The sequence below is a fragment of the Lycium barbarum genome, chromosome 9 (assembly GCF_019175385.1).
Source record: "Lycium barbarum isolate Lr01 chromosome 9, ASM1917538v2, whole genome shotgun sequence".
Classification (NCBI taxonomy): domain Eukaryota; kingdom Viridiplantae; phylum Streptophyta; class Magnoliopsida; order Solanales; family Solanaceae; genus Lycium; species Lycium barbarum.
In genome coordinates this window covers 92,653,560-92,672,304 of record NC_083345.1, presented here as the reverse complement: position 1 = coordinate 92,672,304, position 18,745 = coordinate 92,653,560, and the positions used below count along the sequence as shown (strand labels likewise).

Here is an 18,745-nt window from a genome sequence, read left to right as displayed (position 1 = left end):
GATTGCACCTCCGCGATTTCCAAATCAAAAGTTTGATCGGTTTTCTCATTCTGGAGTGGGCCAGAGTTCTAGGGCAACAAGTCCTCAGTATAGACCGGAGTTAGGCCCGACGAGACCCTCGTTGCTGCAGTGTGCCCAGTGTGGTAGACCACACACGGGGCAGTGTCAATTTGGGTCAGATGACTGTTATGCTTGAGGCCAGTCAGGCCATAAGATGAGGATGGGCAAAGTATCATACAATAATTTTGGTCTACGTTGAGAAAGGAACATCTCCTAGTATATCAGGAGTTTTTAAGTGAAACAAAAGCCTAAATTGAAGTTCGGGAAGTCTAGTTTCCAACGCAATAAACTGCGCGACGATTCGACTTCGAAATCAAATGTTATGAGCATTTTAAGACGAACTGCTAGAGCAGGGACTAACCCTGCGTGAATGGGCCTAGAGGTGGCGCAAACGCGCAGAGAAGCACTGAGTAACTCTGCGCGAACGCGCAGAGCAATTTTTAAGTCGATGGGAACCGACTTCAACACTCAATATAAGGGTCAAAACCCTCATTTTTTCACCAAATATATTCCCCCAAAGCTTAGCAAACATATAGTGTGTGTGTGTGTGTCATAAAATTGTGGAATTGGAGTGATTTCGAGTGTTGGAGTATTAATCGAGGTTTGGATAGTGTATAGTTGCGATTATACTATCGTATTGCGGCGAATCTTGGCGTGGATTCAAGGTGAATATTGAAGATATTATTGTTCTAGTGAGAACAAGGTATGAATCTCTCCTTATTGATATTGATTTAGGTTTACTTACGAAGATAGAGCTATTAAATAGTCATATAATGGATTAGTTGATCGAGAAACCGGGTAAACATTGTGTGGGATGTTTTATGGAGTATATTGATACTGAGGATGATGTTGTGATGTTAGTGTTGTTGTTGTTGTTGTTGTTGGTATTGTGATTTCGGGCTAGGGATATAAACAGAGGAGATGTTGCCCGAATTTCGGCAGATTCTAAAAGGATTTAATTTGAAGGCTTAAGACAAGCATATGACGATAAGCCTAACAATAGTATAAATGGTTTTATAGGTAGATTTCGAGACGACGAATGATCTTAAGTAGATCGCAACACATGAGGTAGGTTGGAAAGTCGAGAAGCAGCTTCAGGGTATGTTAAGGCTAATCCCTTTCTTTCTAAAGACATGATTCTATTCTCATGAGTCCATACATGTCTTCCATAACATCCTTATTCCCAAAAGCTAGAAGTTCGTGATTCTCAAATTTCTTATGATGCTAAAGATAGATGTTTTCTATGATGATAATGATGATTCCATTTCTAGAGATTCCAAAGCTTATGGTTTTGATGCTATTATGAGATTATTGAGCTTATTTCATGATTTTCATGATTTTATTCATTATTGTTGATCTCACCTTATGATAGTTGTTCCTTCAAGGTGAGATATAGCGATGATGATTGTTCCATAATATAAATCGGAGGTTACCGACCTTACGTCACTCCGATAAAGCAGTAGCTTTTATTTGGGCTCTCATGCATGCTATTTATATTATATATTTGTCACGACCCAACCCACCATGACTGGCACCCATCTAAATCCTAATGGGCGAACCAACATACAAAACAACTATCCATTCAATCCGATTTTTATATAAATCAAGCTAAACAATTATTACTCATTTAACAACAAAAGAACAAGTAAATCATGCCATAAATACTATAGTAAGTGCGGAAGTTCTAACTATTACAATCCCCAAAATCCAAAAGTCACCGTACAGGACTCTAAGCCAAAAACATGTCTAAGAATCTAAAGTCTAACAAGTATGTAATCCATAATGTCTAGAGTACGAAAAGACATCATAGCAAGAAGATCTTCGGGCAGCCTGGCATGGGAAGAAGCTCACCCTAAAATTCGTCAACAAATATCCTCCACGCTAGATGTGAGGACGATCAGCGGTCTCTATATCAAAATCTCCACTCAAAGAATGCAGCAAGGTAGTATCAATACAAACACTATGTACCGGTAAGCATTATAGGCCGACTAAGATTAGTATCATGCATATTTCGCAAAATCAATAGAATAAAACAAGCCAGTCAACCGTCAGGAACATCATTAAATCACAGCAAGTCAACCAAGAACAATCACAATCAATCACCAAGATGTCAAGCATCACAATCACGTAAGTCAACAACGGAAACAAATTTACCACAATAACCACACGTACTGTACATACATGCTAGCTGATGTCTTAGCTCAGTAGTCATGACCTACAGGGGACCCATGGTGTCCATGTACAACTCGTTTCGGAATACTCCTCGGACTCGAGCACAAACCTTCGCTCCGAAACGAACCTCGGACGCGGCACATATCAATGTACCTCTCGTTTTCGGAACTATCCTCGGACCACGAGCCCATAATCTAGGTAACATGTCTGCCTTTTCATACCTCTTATAGAACCTTGTTTCTTACCTTTCAGTATCAGTACTCAACTCATCATTTCATGTCACAATACCATCGAGAAGATTATATTAGTTTCTCATCACAAGACATCTACGACTAATTCAATCACACAGGAATAATGGCACGAAGCCCACACAAACACTCAATTCGCATTTACATAGGAGTTTAGCCACACAATGTTGTGTATGAAAACTAGACATTCTTTGTCCTAAGGAAATCACAAAACATACAATCAACTAACCAAAGTCTAACTCAAGTAAACCGTAACCTACCTCAAAGTAGAGCTGGAACGTACAGGTTACTCTGCTATAGCCTTTCTTTCCTCAAAGCTTCAATACGTTTACGGTCTAAAAATAGAAGGCTCAATGAGTCACATTGCTTGATTTACACATACCAAGGCAAGAAATACCCTTCCCTCTCCCCATTCTAAGGGTGGATGATTTTCTAGGTGATAAACAACCTATCAAAGCCCCTAATGTTCATAAACCATCAATTTATACCACATTCTATCAAACATTCCCATTACAAACAGTTTTCTATGGCAAAGACGCCATTTTTATAGAACCCTAGGTCTCAATAACTTAGTTTACTATATTCTAAATGTTCAATTTATGACAAATAGCAATTAATCAATCTCGTGTTAATAATCCCAACCCATCAAGTTTAGAAGGTTTATTGATATTCTAGGGTTCCTACTTCACTTTCACCATTAAAGACCCACGAAGATGATTAAAATAACAGAGGGAATGGAATAGTAAAATGGAAAGAAAAGAGCCTTACCCCTCAAAGTTAACTTGCCCTAGCTTGAAAATCCTCTCTAGATGCTTGTGGGGAAGTGTGTTGGTGAGTTATGAATGAAAATATAAAACTAAGGCATTAAAAACCCGATTCTGCCTTCTCGTCGACCGCTGCGGCGGTCACTACGCCGCTACAGCGGTCCCACTATAGCAGCCAAGCCACCGCTATAGCGGACCCAAGATAAATCCGGTCACCGCTATACCAGTCACCACCCCGTTATAGCGGCATCGCCGTAGCGGGCAATGGCCCGCCACAGCGGCCCCAAAGCAGTTAGCCCACCAGCGGTACTCGCACCGCCACAGCGGTGCATTTTGGGCAGTAAGCTCGATTTTCTGTCCAATTTTCCCCTGATCACCCTACATTTCATCCAAGGCCTCAAAAACACAACACAAAACAAGCATACCTGTAAAAAGACACCCTACGAATCCACCTGCGGCCTCAAAATTCCTAATGGAGTCCTAAATTCTCATAACGACCGGAAGGGTCATTACAATATGTATATATGGGATATGGGGAAAGGTGACGGCGTTATATACGCATAACCACCTGATCAGTTGGTATACTATAATATCATCCCGGACGCGGGATGCCCAGACGCGGATATATGGGCATGGATCAGGCTGCACGTTCCGCAGCCATCTATATAATGATGATATGATATATGGATCGGGCTGCATGTTCCACATCAATCTATATAATGATGATATGATATATAGATCGGGTTGCACGTTCCGCAGCAATCTATATAATGATGATATGATATATGGATCGGGTTGCACGTTCCGCACCATATATATATATATATATATATATATATATATATATATACATACAAATACATGAAAATATTTATTTTTCTAAAGTTAAGCATGCATGATATCCTCCTTAAGAGGAAATCAGATGTACAGGTTATCTCTTTATCTCATGTTATGTTCCATGTCTCTTGTTATGTTGTTCTTCATGCCTTATATACTCAATACATTGTTCGTACTGACGTCCTTTCTTGTGGACACTGCGTTCATGCCTGCAGGGAAGCAGGGAGACGGACCAGACCCTTAGGAGCTTCATTAGCGAAGTCTCAAGAGCGTTGTATTTGCTTCGGAGCTGCAGTTTATTGGTATTACTCTTTTGTGTACTTACATAGGCAAGGTGGAGTCCTGCCCCGTCCTTATGAATTCCTGTATTCTATATAGAGGCTCGTAGACAGATGTACGTAGCTAGATGTCTCATAACCTTATCAGTTCATAATGTTATATAATATTTTGGCAGCCTTGTCAGCTTGTGATGATGGGCATGGTTGTTGATGATTATTTAGAGATGTGCCATTATCTCGTGACATATGCCCTTACAGATTATGACACCTATTAGCTATCTTTGTGGTCCACCTAGAAATGATAATGAGCTGTATGTTCAGAGGTGCTCGGTAGGTTAGCTCTAGGTACCCTCTCATGGCCCTCTAGTTGGGTCGTGACACCAGGGCCGCCCTGAGTGCAATTTACTTTAACAGTGTCAAAGACCTTTCAAACCATCCCCAAGCACATTCCTATTCTACAAATTCCACTCAGAGGTTAATTCAAACAGGTCCCAATGATTGTTACAATCAAGAGCAATCAGACAAGTGCAGGATTAATGAACATCTTGATCAAGTACAGCCCCCCCCCCCCCCCCCCCCCCCCAAAAAAAACACTAGTGCTTAAGGCATCCAACTAAGCACAATACTAATATGGAATAAAATATCAATCTTTAAACCTTTAAACCAGCCTTTAAGCCAGGCAGATTATTAAATGGAATAAACAGAATTGAACAAAGCACCTTACTTAACAAACCTGCAAAACCTTTAGATAACCTTTAAACCAAGCACATTACCAAATAGAATAATCAGGACCAAACCAAACACCTCACTTAACAGACCTTTGACCCTTGAACTAACCTTTAAGCCAAGCACACTACTGAATAGAATAGACAAGAATTTAAGCCAAGCACATTACTTAATAAACCTGTAACCTTTAGGCCATCCTTTAAGCCAAGTATACTATTAAATTAAACAAATAGAACTAAACCAAGCATAATACTTAATGGACCCTTAATCTTAATGCAAAACACATAAATCATTGTTCACAGATCAAATAAGCATACCAGTACTGAGCTACATTCTAAACTACTCATAGAACACTTAACGACATCAAACTATCACTAATATAGACAAGAATTTAAATGAAAGCAATAAACAAATAAGTGGTTACCTTTTTTAAGTGCAACCGGAGAAAAGAAATGGACTTGGATACCTTCTTGCTTCCAACACCAAACTCAGCTACCAAATACAAAGCGACAAAAATAAAAATAAAAAATTTTCGAACTAGGGAAAACTTAAACATTTCAGTTAAAAGATTTAATAACAACTGATGAAAACTCAAATCTCAAGTAAAACACTCAAACTTCAAGGTTTCTAAGGTGTTCCCCCTCTTTTTTTTTCAGTGAGGATGGGGTTCTATTTATAGAACCCCAGAGAATATCTCAAAGCTAAAAACAACGATGTGGGACTTGTGGATTTCCACAAGTCTTCACTTGAAACCATCATTACACGGTCCAGATTTAAAGAAAGAACAAAATCGACGGTTCCTTTCACTTTTATACCACTATAATCGGCAGAAAACATAAAAAAAAATGCAAATTTTTACCTTAAGGGGTCGTTTGGCCGGATTTCATAGAGAAAAGAACGAAGCCATTAATGCTTGGTCTTCTCCTCTGATTATCCCACGTTATAAGCTTCAAAATAGTGATGGGACACGATGAAAACAGGTGGGGGACGGGTTGTAGTGGTGGAGGCGGTGCTAGGGGTTTGAGGGTCGAGGATAAATGTCCTAAATTTAAAAAAATGCGCAATCATTTGCCAATTAGGATTCAATTAATTTAAAACATGACTTGTTAAAACAATTTTGCAGATATGGCCCAATTAATCAAATTAACTACCAAGATAATTTACTAATTAAACTATTATGTAAACACACTGAATCAGAATTTGAGGGGTAAGAATGGCCAATACTTTTAATGACTCAAATTACCTTGGACAATAATGTCACGACCCAGCCCCGTGGGCCATGACTAGTGCCCGAGCTGGACACCCATATGTATGCCTGTTAGACCTAATCAGACTGACACTATAGACAACATAGGAATCGACATAGACCCAAAAGTCCTCAACATCACATATCAAGATAATTTGTCCTCTGCAGAGTCTTAACCAATCACAACGAAATCAAATACGCAAGCCGACGAGGCTGCCACTATTTATCATTATAATACGCAAGCCGGCAAGGCTGCCACAACCAACAGAAACATCCATAACAACTATATAGACACAGCTGATCATAATCTATATACAACCCACACACATGTCTACAGACCTCTAAGAGTACTAACAGTGAAATATGACGGGACAGGGCCCCGTCTTACCCCTGAACAACCATATATAAATACATCAGAAGATATGTACCAAAAGTCTAGGCTCCGGAACAACAAAGCTCTCCAAGATAGCTGACTGGAAATCCTAAGCTGGGGGATCACCGAACCTAGCGTCTATACCTGCGGGCATGAAACGCAACCCCCCGAAGAAAGGGGATAAGTACGGAGTCTGTACTGAGTATATAAAGCATAAGGCATCAAGTACAAACGAATCATGAAAACCAGCCTCAATAATAGAATGCATCTGTAGCTAACATCTGAGAATATCTGCGTAACTCTATATGACAGAAACTGACTCTACGGCGCATGATAGGCATAGATTATAGTATAATTGATAGTGTTGTGGAACGTACAGCCCGATCCATATATAATATAATAGTGCCGAGGAACGTACGGCCCGATCCATATATGATATAATAGTGCCGAGGAACGTACGGCCCGATCCATAAATATAACATGTTAGTGCTGAGGAACGTACGGCCCGATCCATATATAATATAATATGTTAGTGCCGAGGAACGTACGGCCCAATCCATAAATATAATATGTTAGTGCCGAGGAACGTACGGCCCGATCCATATATAATATAATATATACAAATGCATGTAAAACTCGGAAAAGGATACTCTGAACCCCTCTGGTGACATAAGAAGCTAATATGAAAAATCTCTGGGAGTTATGGACATAAAACATAGGAGGCCAACGATACAAATATCTCTACACTCTCTAAGAACAGAGTCTTTGGAACTTGCTTGCTCACTGTATTCGTTCATATGATAAGGATCATCCCAAAAAGAAAGAAAGGATAACTTTACATACCTGTTGAAGGTTAATCGTAATCACGTTCGCTTCGTCGCCCCTTTAGCCTATTTAATATGAAAGTAATGCTATTGTTAGTAAACTATGCTTCCTAGCTCATAAATCTGTAACCAATCGCTTATAGGACTCATTCTTAAATTTTTACTTTCTTGATTAGGATTTTCATTAGTTAAGAACTTAACGAAAATCGGGCAACATTTCCCCTATATAACTTGCCTAACCCGAACTTCCAATTAACCTCCTATTATCATAGCAATACCAACGATGACAGCAATAGCAATATTCATATAGAATCCTTACAATCCAACCCATAAACAACTCAACAACCTTTCTTAATCCCTTTCCAATCCAAATCAGTAACATTTAAGATTATACACTAAACAAACCAACATCCGTTTTGTATACGATACGTTATACTCTCTTTTCTTCCAAATTTAGAATCCACATCAACGACAACACGACAACAACACGAACAACGACATATGAACATGAACTATACTTTTAATCCTCTCAACTCAACAATTCCATATAACAATCACAACTCCTAATATCAACGGATTCATGCAATTTCTTACTTCCAATTTCATCGAATCTAATTTTAATCTTTCCATTTCAACATCATCAATAAAATTATACCATAAAATAAGAAAATCTTACCTTAATTTAATCGGAGGAAATTCTACACTTATTTGCACCAAGTGCACCGCTTCTTCTTTCTTAATTTATATACCAAAGTTGTCGCCTCCTAGATCATGTAGAACACCTTCTTGAATTTAATTTCTCTTCCAAAATTTGGAGCTCATCCGTGAGCTGCCATGGCCGTGAGTGCCATGGCTATGTGCTGCTCTCTCTCCCTTTCTCAATTTAGTTGACATTGCAAATGAAAATATGACTATCATTAGTCATCAAATGTGATTATATATGCTGCCCCAATCTAGGACACGTGCTCCTCTATAATGCATCATCCAATATATATTTTTTTTAATTTAATTTGGGTGGGGCCCACTTAGTGCATTAATTGACCTAACTAATCCTTAATTAATCACTAATCTCCACTTAATAATCTAATCATAGTCAATTAGTCCCTAATCTCCAACAATATTTCTATACTAATTGAAATTTACAAACAAATTGTGCACTAATTAAAATCGGGAATTAAAGGCACTTATTTTATATCCCAAAATAATCTCGTCCTTAACTTATGTCGATGAGCTTACGAATAGTTCGACGTATAAAAATTCGGGATATAACAAATAAATAGAATAAATCACTCATTAATCTGATTTTCCTTGATTTGATCAACTAAGATCCTGAAAATCTCTTCATCAATTTAAAGGAGTGAAATATTATCCCAAATATTGTTTTTATATATAAAATTATTTAGACCTTCTAAATGCACAGCTTATTTTATTTATCATCCAAGGACTCTAAGTAATTAAAATAAATTACGAAAGGTCAAAACTTAGGTGTCAACAAAAGGTTTGGGTGTAATTTGAGTCATTGATGGAGGAACAAGTTAAGTTAAAGAGTTAGAGTTGACCACGATCAACATTGGGTCAAAAATACCTCGTATCAATATTTTGAAGGTTCCAACAAGTTTGTATGATGATTTTGGATTTGTTTACAAGTTTTGGTGAGATTCCGAAGAGTTTTGGATGGACTTGGGTTGTGTCACGCTAGCATTCGATGTTTTCATCATAGTTCTTTGGTCATAAAGGATACCATATTGATCAAATGACCTTTATTTTGTATTTTTATTGAACCATTAGATCCGTATCATAATTATGAAGCCAAAGCAAAAAAGAATCGTCGCATTTCTCCTTCATATGTGGAAGCTATGGTCATTTTAGCGCAGACAGCTGTTGTTGTACCTGGCGCGTCTGCTGTAGCGGACTTCTAGTCTGATGTAGCTAACATTAGTCCACTGGGGCAGACTTCTGGTTCACTGTAGCGAACATTGGTCCGCTAAGGCAGACTTTTGACCTGCTGTAGCGGACATAGCTGTGTATAAAAAAATTAGAGTGCATTTATTTCGTATTTTGAGCATATATTGAGTTCTAGAGCTCCGTTTGAGGTGATTTTCACGGCGTTGTTCTCGTCTCAATGAGGGGGTAAGTATATAACCTTTATTTTGATATTTCCACAAGTTTATTTTCGTTGGTTACCGATTTTATCCTAGTTAGATTGGGGAAAATTGGGGCTTTGAACCCAAAAGTTGAAAAGTGGAAAATCATGGTTTTGAATCTCAAGATGATAGCTTTTTGAATGGGTTTTATAGATATAGAATAACTAAGCTATGGGTAAACTAATTTTGACATAAATATCCAGTTTTGCCCTTGTGGGCTTGAGGTTACCTCTTTGGGTTCGTTTTGGGGTTTCGAATTAAAGTATAGCAATATGGGTATCGTTGGACTCGTTTAAACTCGGGTACTATTTTGAATATATTGAACCCTATTTTTCAATAAAATTACAATTTTGTCCTTATGGCTTGGGTTTGGCTTTTTTGGGTCCATTTTTGGGTTTTGGGTAAAACTATGGCAATGTTGGTATCCTTAGATTCGTAATCTAATGTAGAATTCATATTTGATAGACGTTAATTATTCTAAGGGTCTCTGAAAAGTAAAATCACGGCTCAACTGGATTAGTTCGTGGCGCCTGTTTGGCATCAAGGTAGGTTAAAGTTTACCTTTCGGTAGACTTTAGTTAGCGAAGCATATGTAGAAGTTAGTTATTGACAGACAAAGCATGTTAAGCCTTCGAGTATTAATTTTGGACGGATATTTTTATGTTGGTATTGTTTATTAACTATGTGGGCTCGTCGCCATGATTGTTGAGATTGGGCCTGTCGCCCTACTGGCTATGTGTGATATTCTTGTGACTAACATACTTGCCCTCTCCCTCTTGTTATTCCATTGTCATATGAAAGATATTGAAATGCATATTATAATATAAATTTGAGGACTTTTGTGATTGATGTGTCTAATTGAGGCTAAGGAAGTGTACGACATGCATTCCATACTTCATATGTGATTGTTGCCTCTTTGTTATGTATTGGCTTGTTGCCATATGTGTGATATTGGACTCATTATTTTTTTTACTATATGTGTGATATTGGACTCATTATTTTGTAGCCATATTGTGATTGTGAAACTATTATCTCTCATTTATTGGGTATTATCTTGTATAGAGGAAAGGTTGGTTATTGATATGTTGAGTTGTGATTTGGATCTCAACATACAGTTTAAGGATGGAATTGATAAGTTGTGTTATGGAATGGTTGATTTGGGCCTGAAGTATACCTTACTCATTTGTGAGCTTATTTCTGTCATTCATGCATTCATACTCATGCATTTGGATCGGGTTGCACATCGCAACACATATATTGGGATCGGATTGCACGCTGCAGCATATATTTGGATGGGATTACACGTCGCAACATATATATTGGGATCAAGTTGCACGCCGCAACATATACTTGGATTACGTTGCACACTGCAACATATGTATTGGGATCGAGTTGCACACTACAACACATATTTGGATCGGGTTGTATGTCGCAACATATATTAGGATCAGGTTGCACGCCGTAGTAGGTACATGGACTTCGCGGGTCTCTCGTGGGTCATGACTGTCGAGACGTGGAGGTATTCTGTCTATAGCATGTGTGTACGATATGAGACAGTTGACCAGTGCATTGCATTGCATCCCATATGCATTCATATTACATCCATCCACATATCTGATTTGGTTGTTGTATTTATTATATTGCATGGTGCGTTTCCGCATTGATCCCTTGGTTGATTATTGACTTGAGCTGTCGTGTGCCTGATTAATACATACTTGGGGATTGATGGACTCGAGGATTAGAAATTTTCTCCTAGGCTATGACTTAAGGTTACAGAGATATATTGTGATTCTTATTACCGTGACATGACTTGTATTTTCTTTGTAACCATATTTGATTGTTTATTTGTCTATTTGGTGATTTCTTTTTTCCTATATATGTGAACTAACTGTTGTCGACCTATGATGCCTGCTCAGTACGTGTTGTTTCCACTGATGCTACCTTGCTACACTCTTTTTGGGGTGTAGAGTTTGAGATAGGCTCCACGCCAGGCCCTCATGAGTGATCCCCGAGGCAGTTCCTTTGGAGACTTAGGGTGAGCCACTGCCAGATCTGCAACCCGAGTTTCCATTCCTCATTATTATTGTCTTTTACTATTCGAACAATATTCCTTATCATGTTATGAGCCTCGTATGGCGATGTTCAGATGTTTGTACTTATTGATTAAGACTTATGCAATGAGTAGTAGCTCTTGTACTGATACAGACCAGATGCCTTGGGTAGTTTATGTATTTTTCGCACTTATTACTTTTATATGATAATTGAGACTTATTAGCATTTATAATATTCTTCCGCATTGATAGATTATATGTTGGATAAGGAAAGGGAGCACTCACTAGGGGGAGTGTGTGGGTGCCCGCACGACTAGTGATTTAGATCATGACAAGTCGGTATTAGAGCCCTAGTGATAGTTCCAAGTGCATTCGTGTTTTGATGATTGTCAAACTGTTTCAGAACCAGATAAAAAACCTAGTCCGTAATCTACTCTCTGTGAACCTTGCACTGTCAGCAGAGACAGCTGTAGAGCCGAGCCACTTGTTGCACACAAGTACAGCTGTGAGTTGGCCCATCCTTTAGGTCAAAGTTGAAGAGTGGTCTCTTTTCACCCCACATGCTCCCACTATATATACAACATAATGGCAACATATTTGGTAGGCTTGAAAACCTAATCAAAATCCAGCAGATCATTGCTGTCACAAGTTCTCTCAAGAACAAGTCACTTGCAAAACTGAAGAACTTGATCCAGACGCAGATTTAGTCTAAGTTCTTTATGTTGTTGTAAGTCTTTGTTCGTTTGTGCTTAAACTGTAAACCTACTCTTCTTGTTTAGATGATGGTTGTAGGTATTTAAAAGTCTCAAAGTGTGCTTGTTGGAAGTGTGTTTCCACAAGCTTTTGAGTGGTACTGCCACGCCCCAAAACCCACCCTAGACGTGACTGACATCCGACGTCATGAAAAACATCGGAAGAACCTAAAAGATGCAATATCAACACTTGAACCCTCTAGGTTCAATATTCACCTCCAACAGTTTATAAAATAAATACAATCAAATCATGATATATGAATTAAATCAGCGGAAGTCTTTAATATTATAAAACTTAATCAAAACGTGACGAACACCCAAGAGTTAAACAAAACTCAACAACTACTCACAAGAATGTGTACTATGGAGCTTCTAGGATAAAAGAATAATTGTCTGACACATCGGGACGCAGCCCGAAAAAAAACTAGAATAGTAAATAAATATGATAAGGGGTGTCCCACAAATGAACATGTGGGCTCACCATGTCAGCAGTAACAACAAGTCCTTCCTAAGCGTTCTGAGTATCAAGAACCTGCTCTTCTCTGTTACCTAACATACCATAAAAAACAACAATGGTATGTCTGAGTACTTCGTACTCAGTGAGTACCTCGGGGCAACAAGTAATATGAATATAGAGTACAATAATACTTAAAGAAATCAGTTCTGAGGATAGTATAAAACAACGTGAAATCAGTTATTCAGCTTGTGTATCTCAATAAGAATTATCAAAACTGATTATAAAACTTTTTGTCAAGTTACAACTTTCAAATATGCTTTTTAAATTGATCATGATTATCATAAACAGTTCCATTAAATGATAAGTATATCACACTTGCCAATACAGGCTCAAGAATCAGTCACAATGAAGGGATGACCTTTAAGGTTCCCTAAACAGCTTAGAAGCACCACATCGGAATCTCAGGTTCTCGATGGCTATCCTTCCTCCCGAATAGCTAGGCATAAACCGCACCAGGGTAGCGACCCCGCAGTGGCCACTCTTCCTTCCGAATGGTTAGGCAATTACCACACTACGATCCATAGTGACTACCCTTCCTCCCAAGTAGCTAGGCCAAACACAACAACAAGGTTCATAGCATAGAAGCCAAATCACAATTCATCTTAAGGTAGTCACATCATCAATTAGAATTTAAGTTCATCATGTCATTACAAAGATACATTGTTTCATTGATAATCTTGAAAACGTTTCCACTTCCTTAAACAAGGTTCAATTGTCATAGTTCATCATAAAACACCATTACCAACCCTTAACCATTATTGATGACCATCTATTATAGAGGAAAACGATTAGAATTACATATACATATATAGAGTATAATATAATCAGGGTTTACTATGGGCTTGTCCCCGCACGCACACTAACCACAATCAAAGCATGAAATAGGGCTTCAAAAGTATGGAAAGTTCACCTTTTTATTCAATAAAGAACTTTTGGAAAAGGAGACATACATTCCAAAATAAGGTTTTCAAAAAAGAAACATACCTTAAATCCATTAAAATATGTTAAACGTAAGTTCCACGCTTCAAAGAATCATTCTACATCTAATTGAGGCTTGTATGATCAATAAGCTATAGATATTCACCAAATTCGCTGCTATAGTTCATAGCTTGAAACGCACTGCTCTGGACACCTAAATCAGATCTCCACCGTTCACATTTAAGACCTATATGTTGTGACCATTCCGTTAAAATTTGTCTCAATCCAATGGTTAGATTAGCGGGAAACGTCAATTAAAGCTGACTGGTTGGAGAAAATTCTACAGCAAAAATACTAGGGTTTTGTCTTTAATAGAGTGCATCTAAATCAATCCTATTTCATAATTCTATTGACCATTCAATGTCTAAAACATAATAACAATTCCATTTAATCCATCAAAGTGAGGGGTTTACCTTTTTTAAGAAATCCCAAAGCTTCATCCCATGTTTGACCTTTAATGAAGTTTCCACAATCTAGCGATTTCATTTAATGATTCAGTGTTAATCTAGTGTTAAGTTATGTAATTGGCTTAGGGATTTGAGTAAAAACTCACCTTAGGGGGTTGGTAGAAGCCTCTGGTCGAAAAACCCTCTCTTTAGACGTTTTTGGGTTATATTTATATGTTATCATAAAGGCTTGGGCTTCAAAACCTAATCCTACAAGAATTGGGATTTCCATTTTACACGTCTTCAGTAAATCGATCATAACTTTTTACACAGACCTTCATTTGAGCTCCATAATATATTGCTGGAAAGGTATTTCAAAGATCTACAACTTTCTTGTTTTGAGTCGGCTCAAATTCCTAACAAAAATTTTCGAAAACGGGCTATAAGTACAGACTATCTTAGACTTAGACGAATTTAGAAGGCCTTAAAAACTTCACTTTTTGGTTTGACTTCAAAATGACTGTTTTTCAACCAAATTCATCCCGAATGGATTAATATAGCTAAAATATCAACTTAATACTAGTTTTCATACATTCACACCTAACTCGGATTTACGGGAACTTACAGGTACACTAGGCTAGGTGTATTAGTGGTCCTTAGCTAGAGTTAGCTAAATAGAGTTGCCTGCAATTGGAGTATTGCAAGTGTGGAGGGACTATGGGGGTTAGTTCCTAGGTTGCATAAGCATTATTATAAGGGTAAGGGATTATAGGAGTTAATTCCTAGCTTACGATAGAGTCGTAACCTGAAGTTGCTCGTGTAGTGGAGTTGAAATCTGACTAAGGTAGGTCGTGATTTTTAATCCCTTGAGCAAGGAGTTTTCCACGGTAAAATTGTGTCTTCTTTACTTACTGCACTGCATAAGGGAACTGGTACACACCAGGTCCCTCATATACTATTTGGTGGATGCACTGCCTACAACAATTGGTATCACAGCAGGTGTTTTCTAAAAGGTTAACACCTAGAAAGAATTTGTAATGGCAGCCCCACAAAAAATAGAAGACGGACAATCATTCACCAGACCTCCCAGAAGACAACAAAGAGACCACCGTCAAAATGAGAAGGAATACAACGAAGCTGACAGAAAAAGGATTGAAAAGAACTATAAAGCCAAGAAGATTCTCGTGTGTGGAATAGGACCGGATGAGTACAATCGCGTCTCAGCTTGTTCATCAGCAAAAGAGATCTGGGAAGCTCTTCAAACTGCCCATAAAGGAACAACTCAGGTATAGAACTCTAAGATTGACATGCTCACCACGGAGTACGAGATGTTCAAAATGAAAGAGAGTGAGTCCTTTCATGAGAAGCACACCAGATTCACCTCCATATTCAATGAGCTCCACTCTCTCGAAGAAGTTATCACAACCACCTAGCTGGTAAGAAAATTGCTTGGTGTATTACCTGACTCCTGGGATAGCAAGGTAAATGCTATTTCTGAGGCCAAGGATCTCAGCCAATTGAAGGTCGATGAGCTTATTGGGAACCTTAATGAACATGACCATGAAAAAGGCAGAAAAGAATGAAGTAATGAAAGAAAAGAGCCTAGTTCTCAAAACTGCAAGGGGAGACTCAAGTGATGACGAGTCAGAAATGGCCTATCTCGTGCAGAGATTTCACAAAATGATCAAGAGAAGTGGGGGTTTTCCCAAAACAGGAGGCTCCAGCAGAAGCTTCAAAGGAAATGACTACTGTTGTCATATATGTGGGAAACCTGATCATTTCATGAAAGACTGTCCTCAAACAAGAAGGACAGTTATGACATGACTGCAAAGATGTCACGACCAAATCTCGCTAAGTCGCGCGGGCACCTACCTTTCCCACCTCAGTAGGCGACCCCTTATCCCAACAGTCTTAAAAACATGAAATAATAAATAAATAAATAAATAAATAAGCGGAAAAGATAGAAGTACGTAAGTCTGACATAATAATAGATAGATAATGCGAAAATACATCACAACCACCCCAGAAATCTTTCTAGTCATACAAGAGCCTCTAACTATAATCTACTAGTCTAGAAATAACAATAATACATCAAAAGTCTCAATATGTCTCAGAATATCAATTAAGTCATAAATAAAGGAAGAATCTTGAAGGCGGCGAACGTCCTGGAGCTCACCCTGAAAGGCTCTAAGCAGCAACCCTCGAACTACTATCAGCCACGGGGTGTAGAGGTCGAACACACCTGGAACACTGGATTTATAAAATAATGCAGCAAGTGCAAGGTATAAGTCAATCACGAGCCAATAACCAAGTACACGTCATCCCCTATGTTATAGCATCTAAATCCAAATCTGTCAAGTCTTAATATATTCAATCCAAATCCGTAAATCACAACTGCATCACAAGAATATCACAATAGAACCCAAGTTACAATGCAATACAATAATGTATGGAGTGTGAATGCAATTCATATGCACTGTACACATGTACTCCAATCATGGAACATCACATCTCGGCAGCACAACCCATAGGGGACCTGCGAAGTCCATGTACCTCACGATTCTGGCAACAAACTCGGCAATCGCTACCTCATGGTTCCAGCAATAACCTCAGCAACCACTACCACTCATTCTCGATTTTGGGATAAACATCGGACATCGGTCCTCACGTCACTCTCATCCAACTGGGCCCAGTTCATAACAGTGTTTCCTCAAGCATCATCAATGTATCATAAGTATATCATGAAGGATGAGAATGCGCGCAATGTATGAGTTCAATGTCAATAATAAAATTAATATCAAAGTACCACGCATGGGCACACCAACAATATCATGAAAAGGCTACACGATAAGCCATAATAGAATCACTATCCTCATCTCAGACGACAACAAGTAAGATACTACAATATCATAATCAGGATATATCAATAGTCTCCAATATCTACTATCTCCATGTGGCATCGAGCCAACAACAATAAAATAAGATAAGTCACAACACAACGGGGTGGCTAACCCCAATCACACAAAAGATGTAACACCCCGAGTTTTCTGCAGTTATTATGTGCATTACAATTGATTACATTTTTGCTAATAAATATCTTCTTGATCCAATTATATAATTTGAGTGACAAAGGGTTTATTCTATATAGAGTTTAAATTAAGAAGGTGTCATGTGAAATTTTAAGAAAATAGCCTTTATATCCTAGTCATTGGGTCTATGAGATTTTTCTAGCACTAGATGAAGTCACTCTTTTTCTAGAAGTTACTCCATCCTTCTCCACCTCCTTTTGTATGGATGTCTTGAAAAAGAAAAAAAGACATCTTCATCTCTTTCTTTCATATTTCCCCTCCTTGTTCAACAACTACAATTATTGGGGGCTTAGTATTCATGCTATAGTAATAAACCCAATTCAGTAAAGGGTAAATTTGGGGCGAATATCAATTTTGAGTATGTCAAGTGTTTGGATGATGCCCTTACTCTCTTCTATCATATGGTTCCACGCAACCTTTTCCTTCTATTGTATACTTCTCTAAAATTATTGAAGATTATGCTCAATATGAAGCACTACTCCTCCTTTTTGTGGTAAGTTACTAAATCCCGTTTTTGAACTGATCAAATGTTAGTATTTTAAGCGTATCTCCTTGTATAAAATTTCATTTTAAGTGAGCCTAGATGTTCTACAAAGCTATTTCATAGCCCTACAACTTTTGTTTAGGATCCAAAACCCAGTTTTACTTTTATTTACTGGAAAAGGGGTGATGAAGTACAGGGCAGGTGCTGCCCAGATTCTGTTTTACAACCCCCCACGTACTACAGTTAGTATTTTGGGCATATATTTTTGTACGAAGTTGATATTGGAGTGATTTAAATTCCTACAGAACCCTAAGACATATATCTACAACATTCATTAATACCACAAAGTCTATTTTTGCTGTTTACCCCTCCGAAACTGAGTCACAATACAAGATAGTGGTACTGTCCAGAATTTCTGTTTTGCTAGTTTAGGGTGATCTTCACTGATATCGTGGTTAGTTTTGATGTGCTGAAACCATTGAACTTAATTAGGCATTTGATTGTCTGTGTGTGTGTGTATATATATATATATATATATATATATATATATATATATTTCTTGTACAAGCTAAGGGCAATTGGCTAAGGAAGTCGACATATTTACTTGATCGTTGCTTTGGGAATTTATAACTTCTTGATGTTTGTTTGAGCTTTAGAAACTCTAAAGCTCCAAGGTTTGCACCTAAACTTGAACTTTGCTTTCAAATTATTTTGTTTGAGATATTGTGAGATGCTTGAATCTTAGGGAAGTAGTATCTACTTCAAATTGTTGTCATATTGGCTTTGTTGCTACTTTGATAGTTTACTTTCTTTGTG

The 18,745-nt window shown here is 38.0% G+C and overlaps 1 protein-coding gene across 1 annotated transcript; it reads left to right on the top strand.

The window, feature by feature from the left end:
• The first annotated feature begins 15,393 nt into the window (after positions 1–15,393).
• Positions 15,394–15,939, top strand: LOC132612038 (uncharacterized). Its single transcript, XM_060326385.1, has 2 exons — positions 15,394–15,642; positions 15,838–15,939. Exons 1-2 carry the CDS (start codon positions 15,394–15,396, stop codon positions 15,937–15,939), a joined length of 351 nt encoding a protein of 116 aa, XP_060182368.1.
• The last annotated feature ends 2,806 nt before the right edge of the window (positions 15,940–18,745 follow it).

Coding starts and splice junctions, on each gene's coding strand:
- LOC132612038 (XM_060326385.1), top strand. CDS start 15,394: ATGGCAGCCCCACAAAAAATAGAAGACGGACAATCATTCACCAGACCT. Junction 15,643..15,837: donor CCCATAAAGGAACAACTCAG/GTATAGAACTCT, acceptor TGGGATAGCAAG/GTAAATGCTATTTCTGAGGC.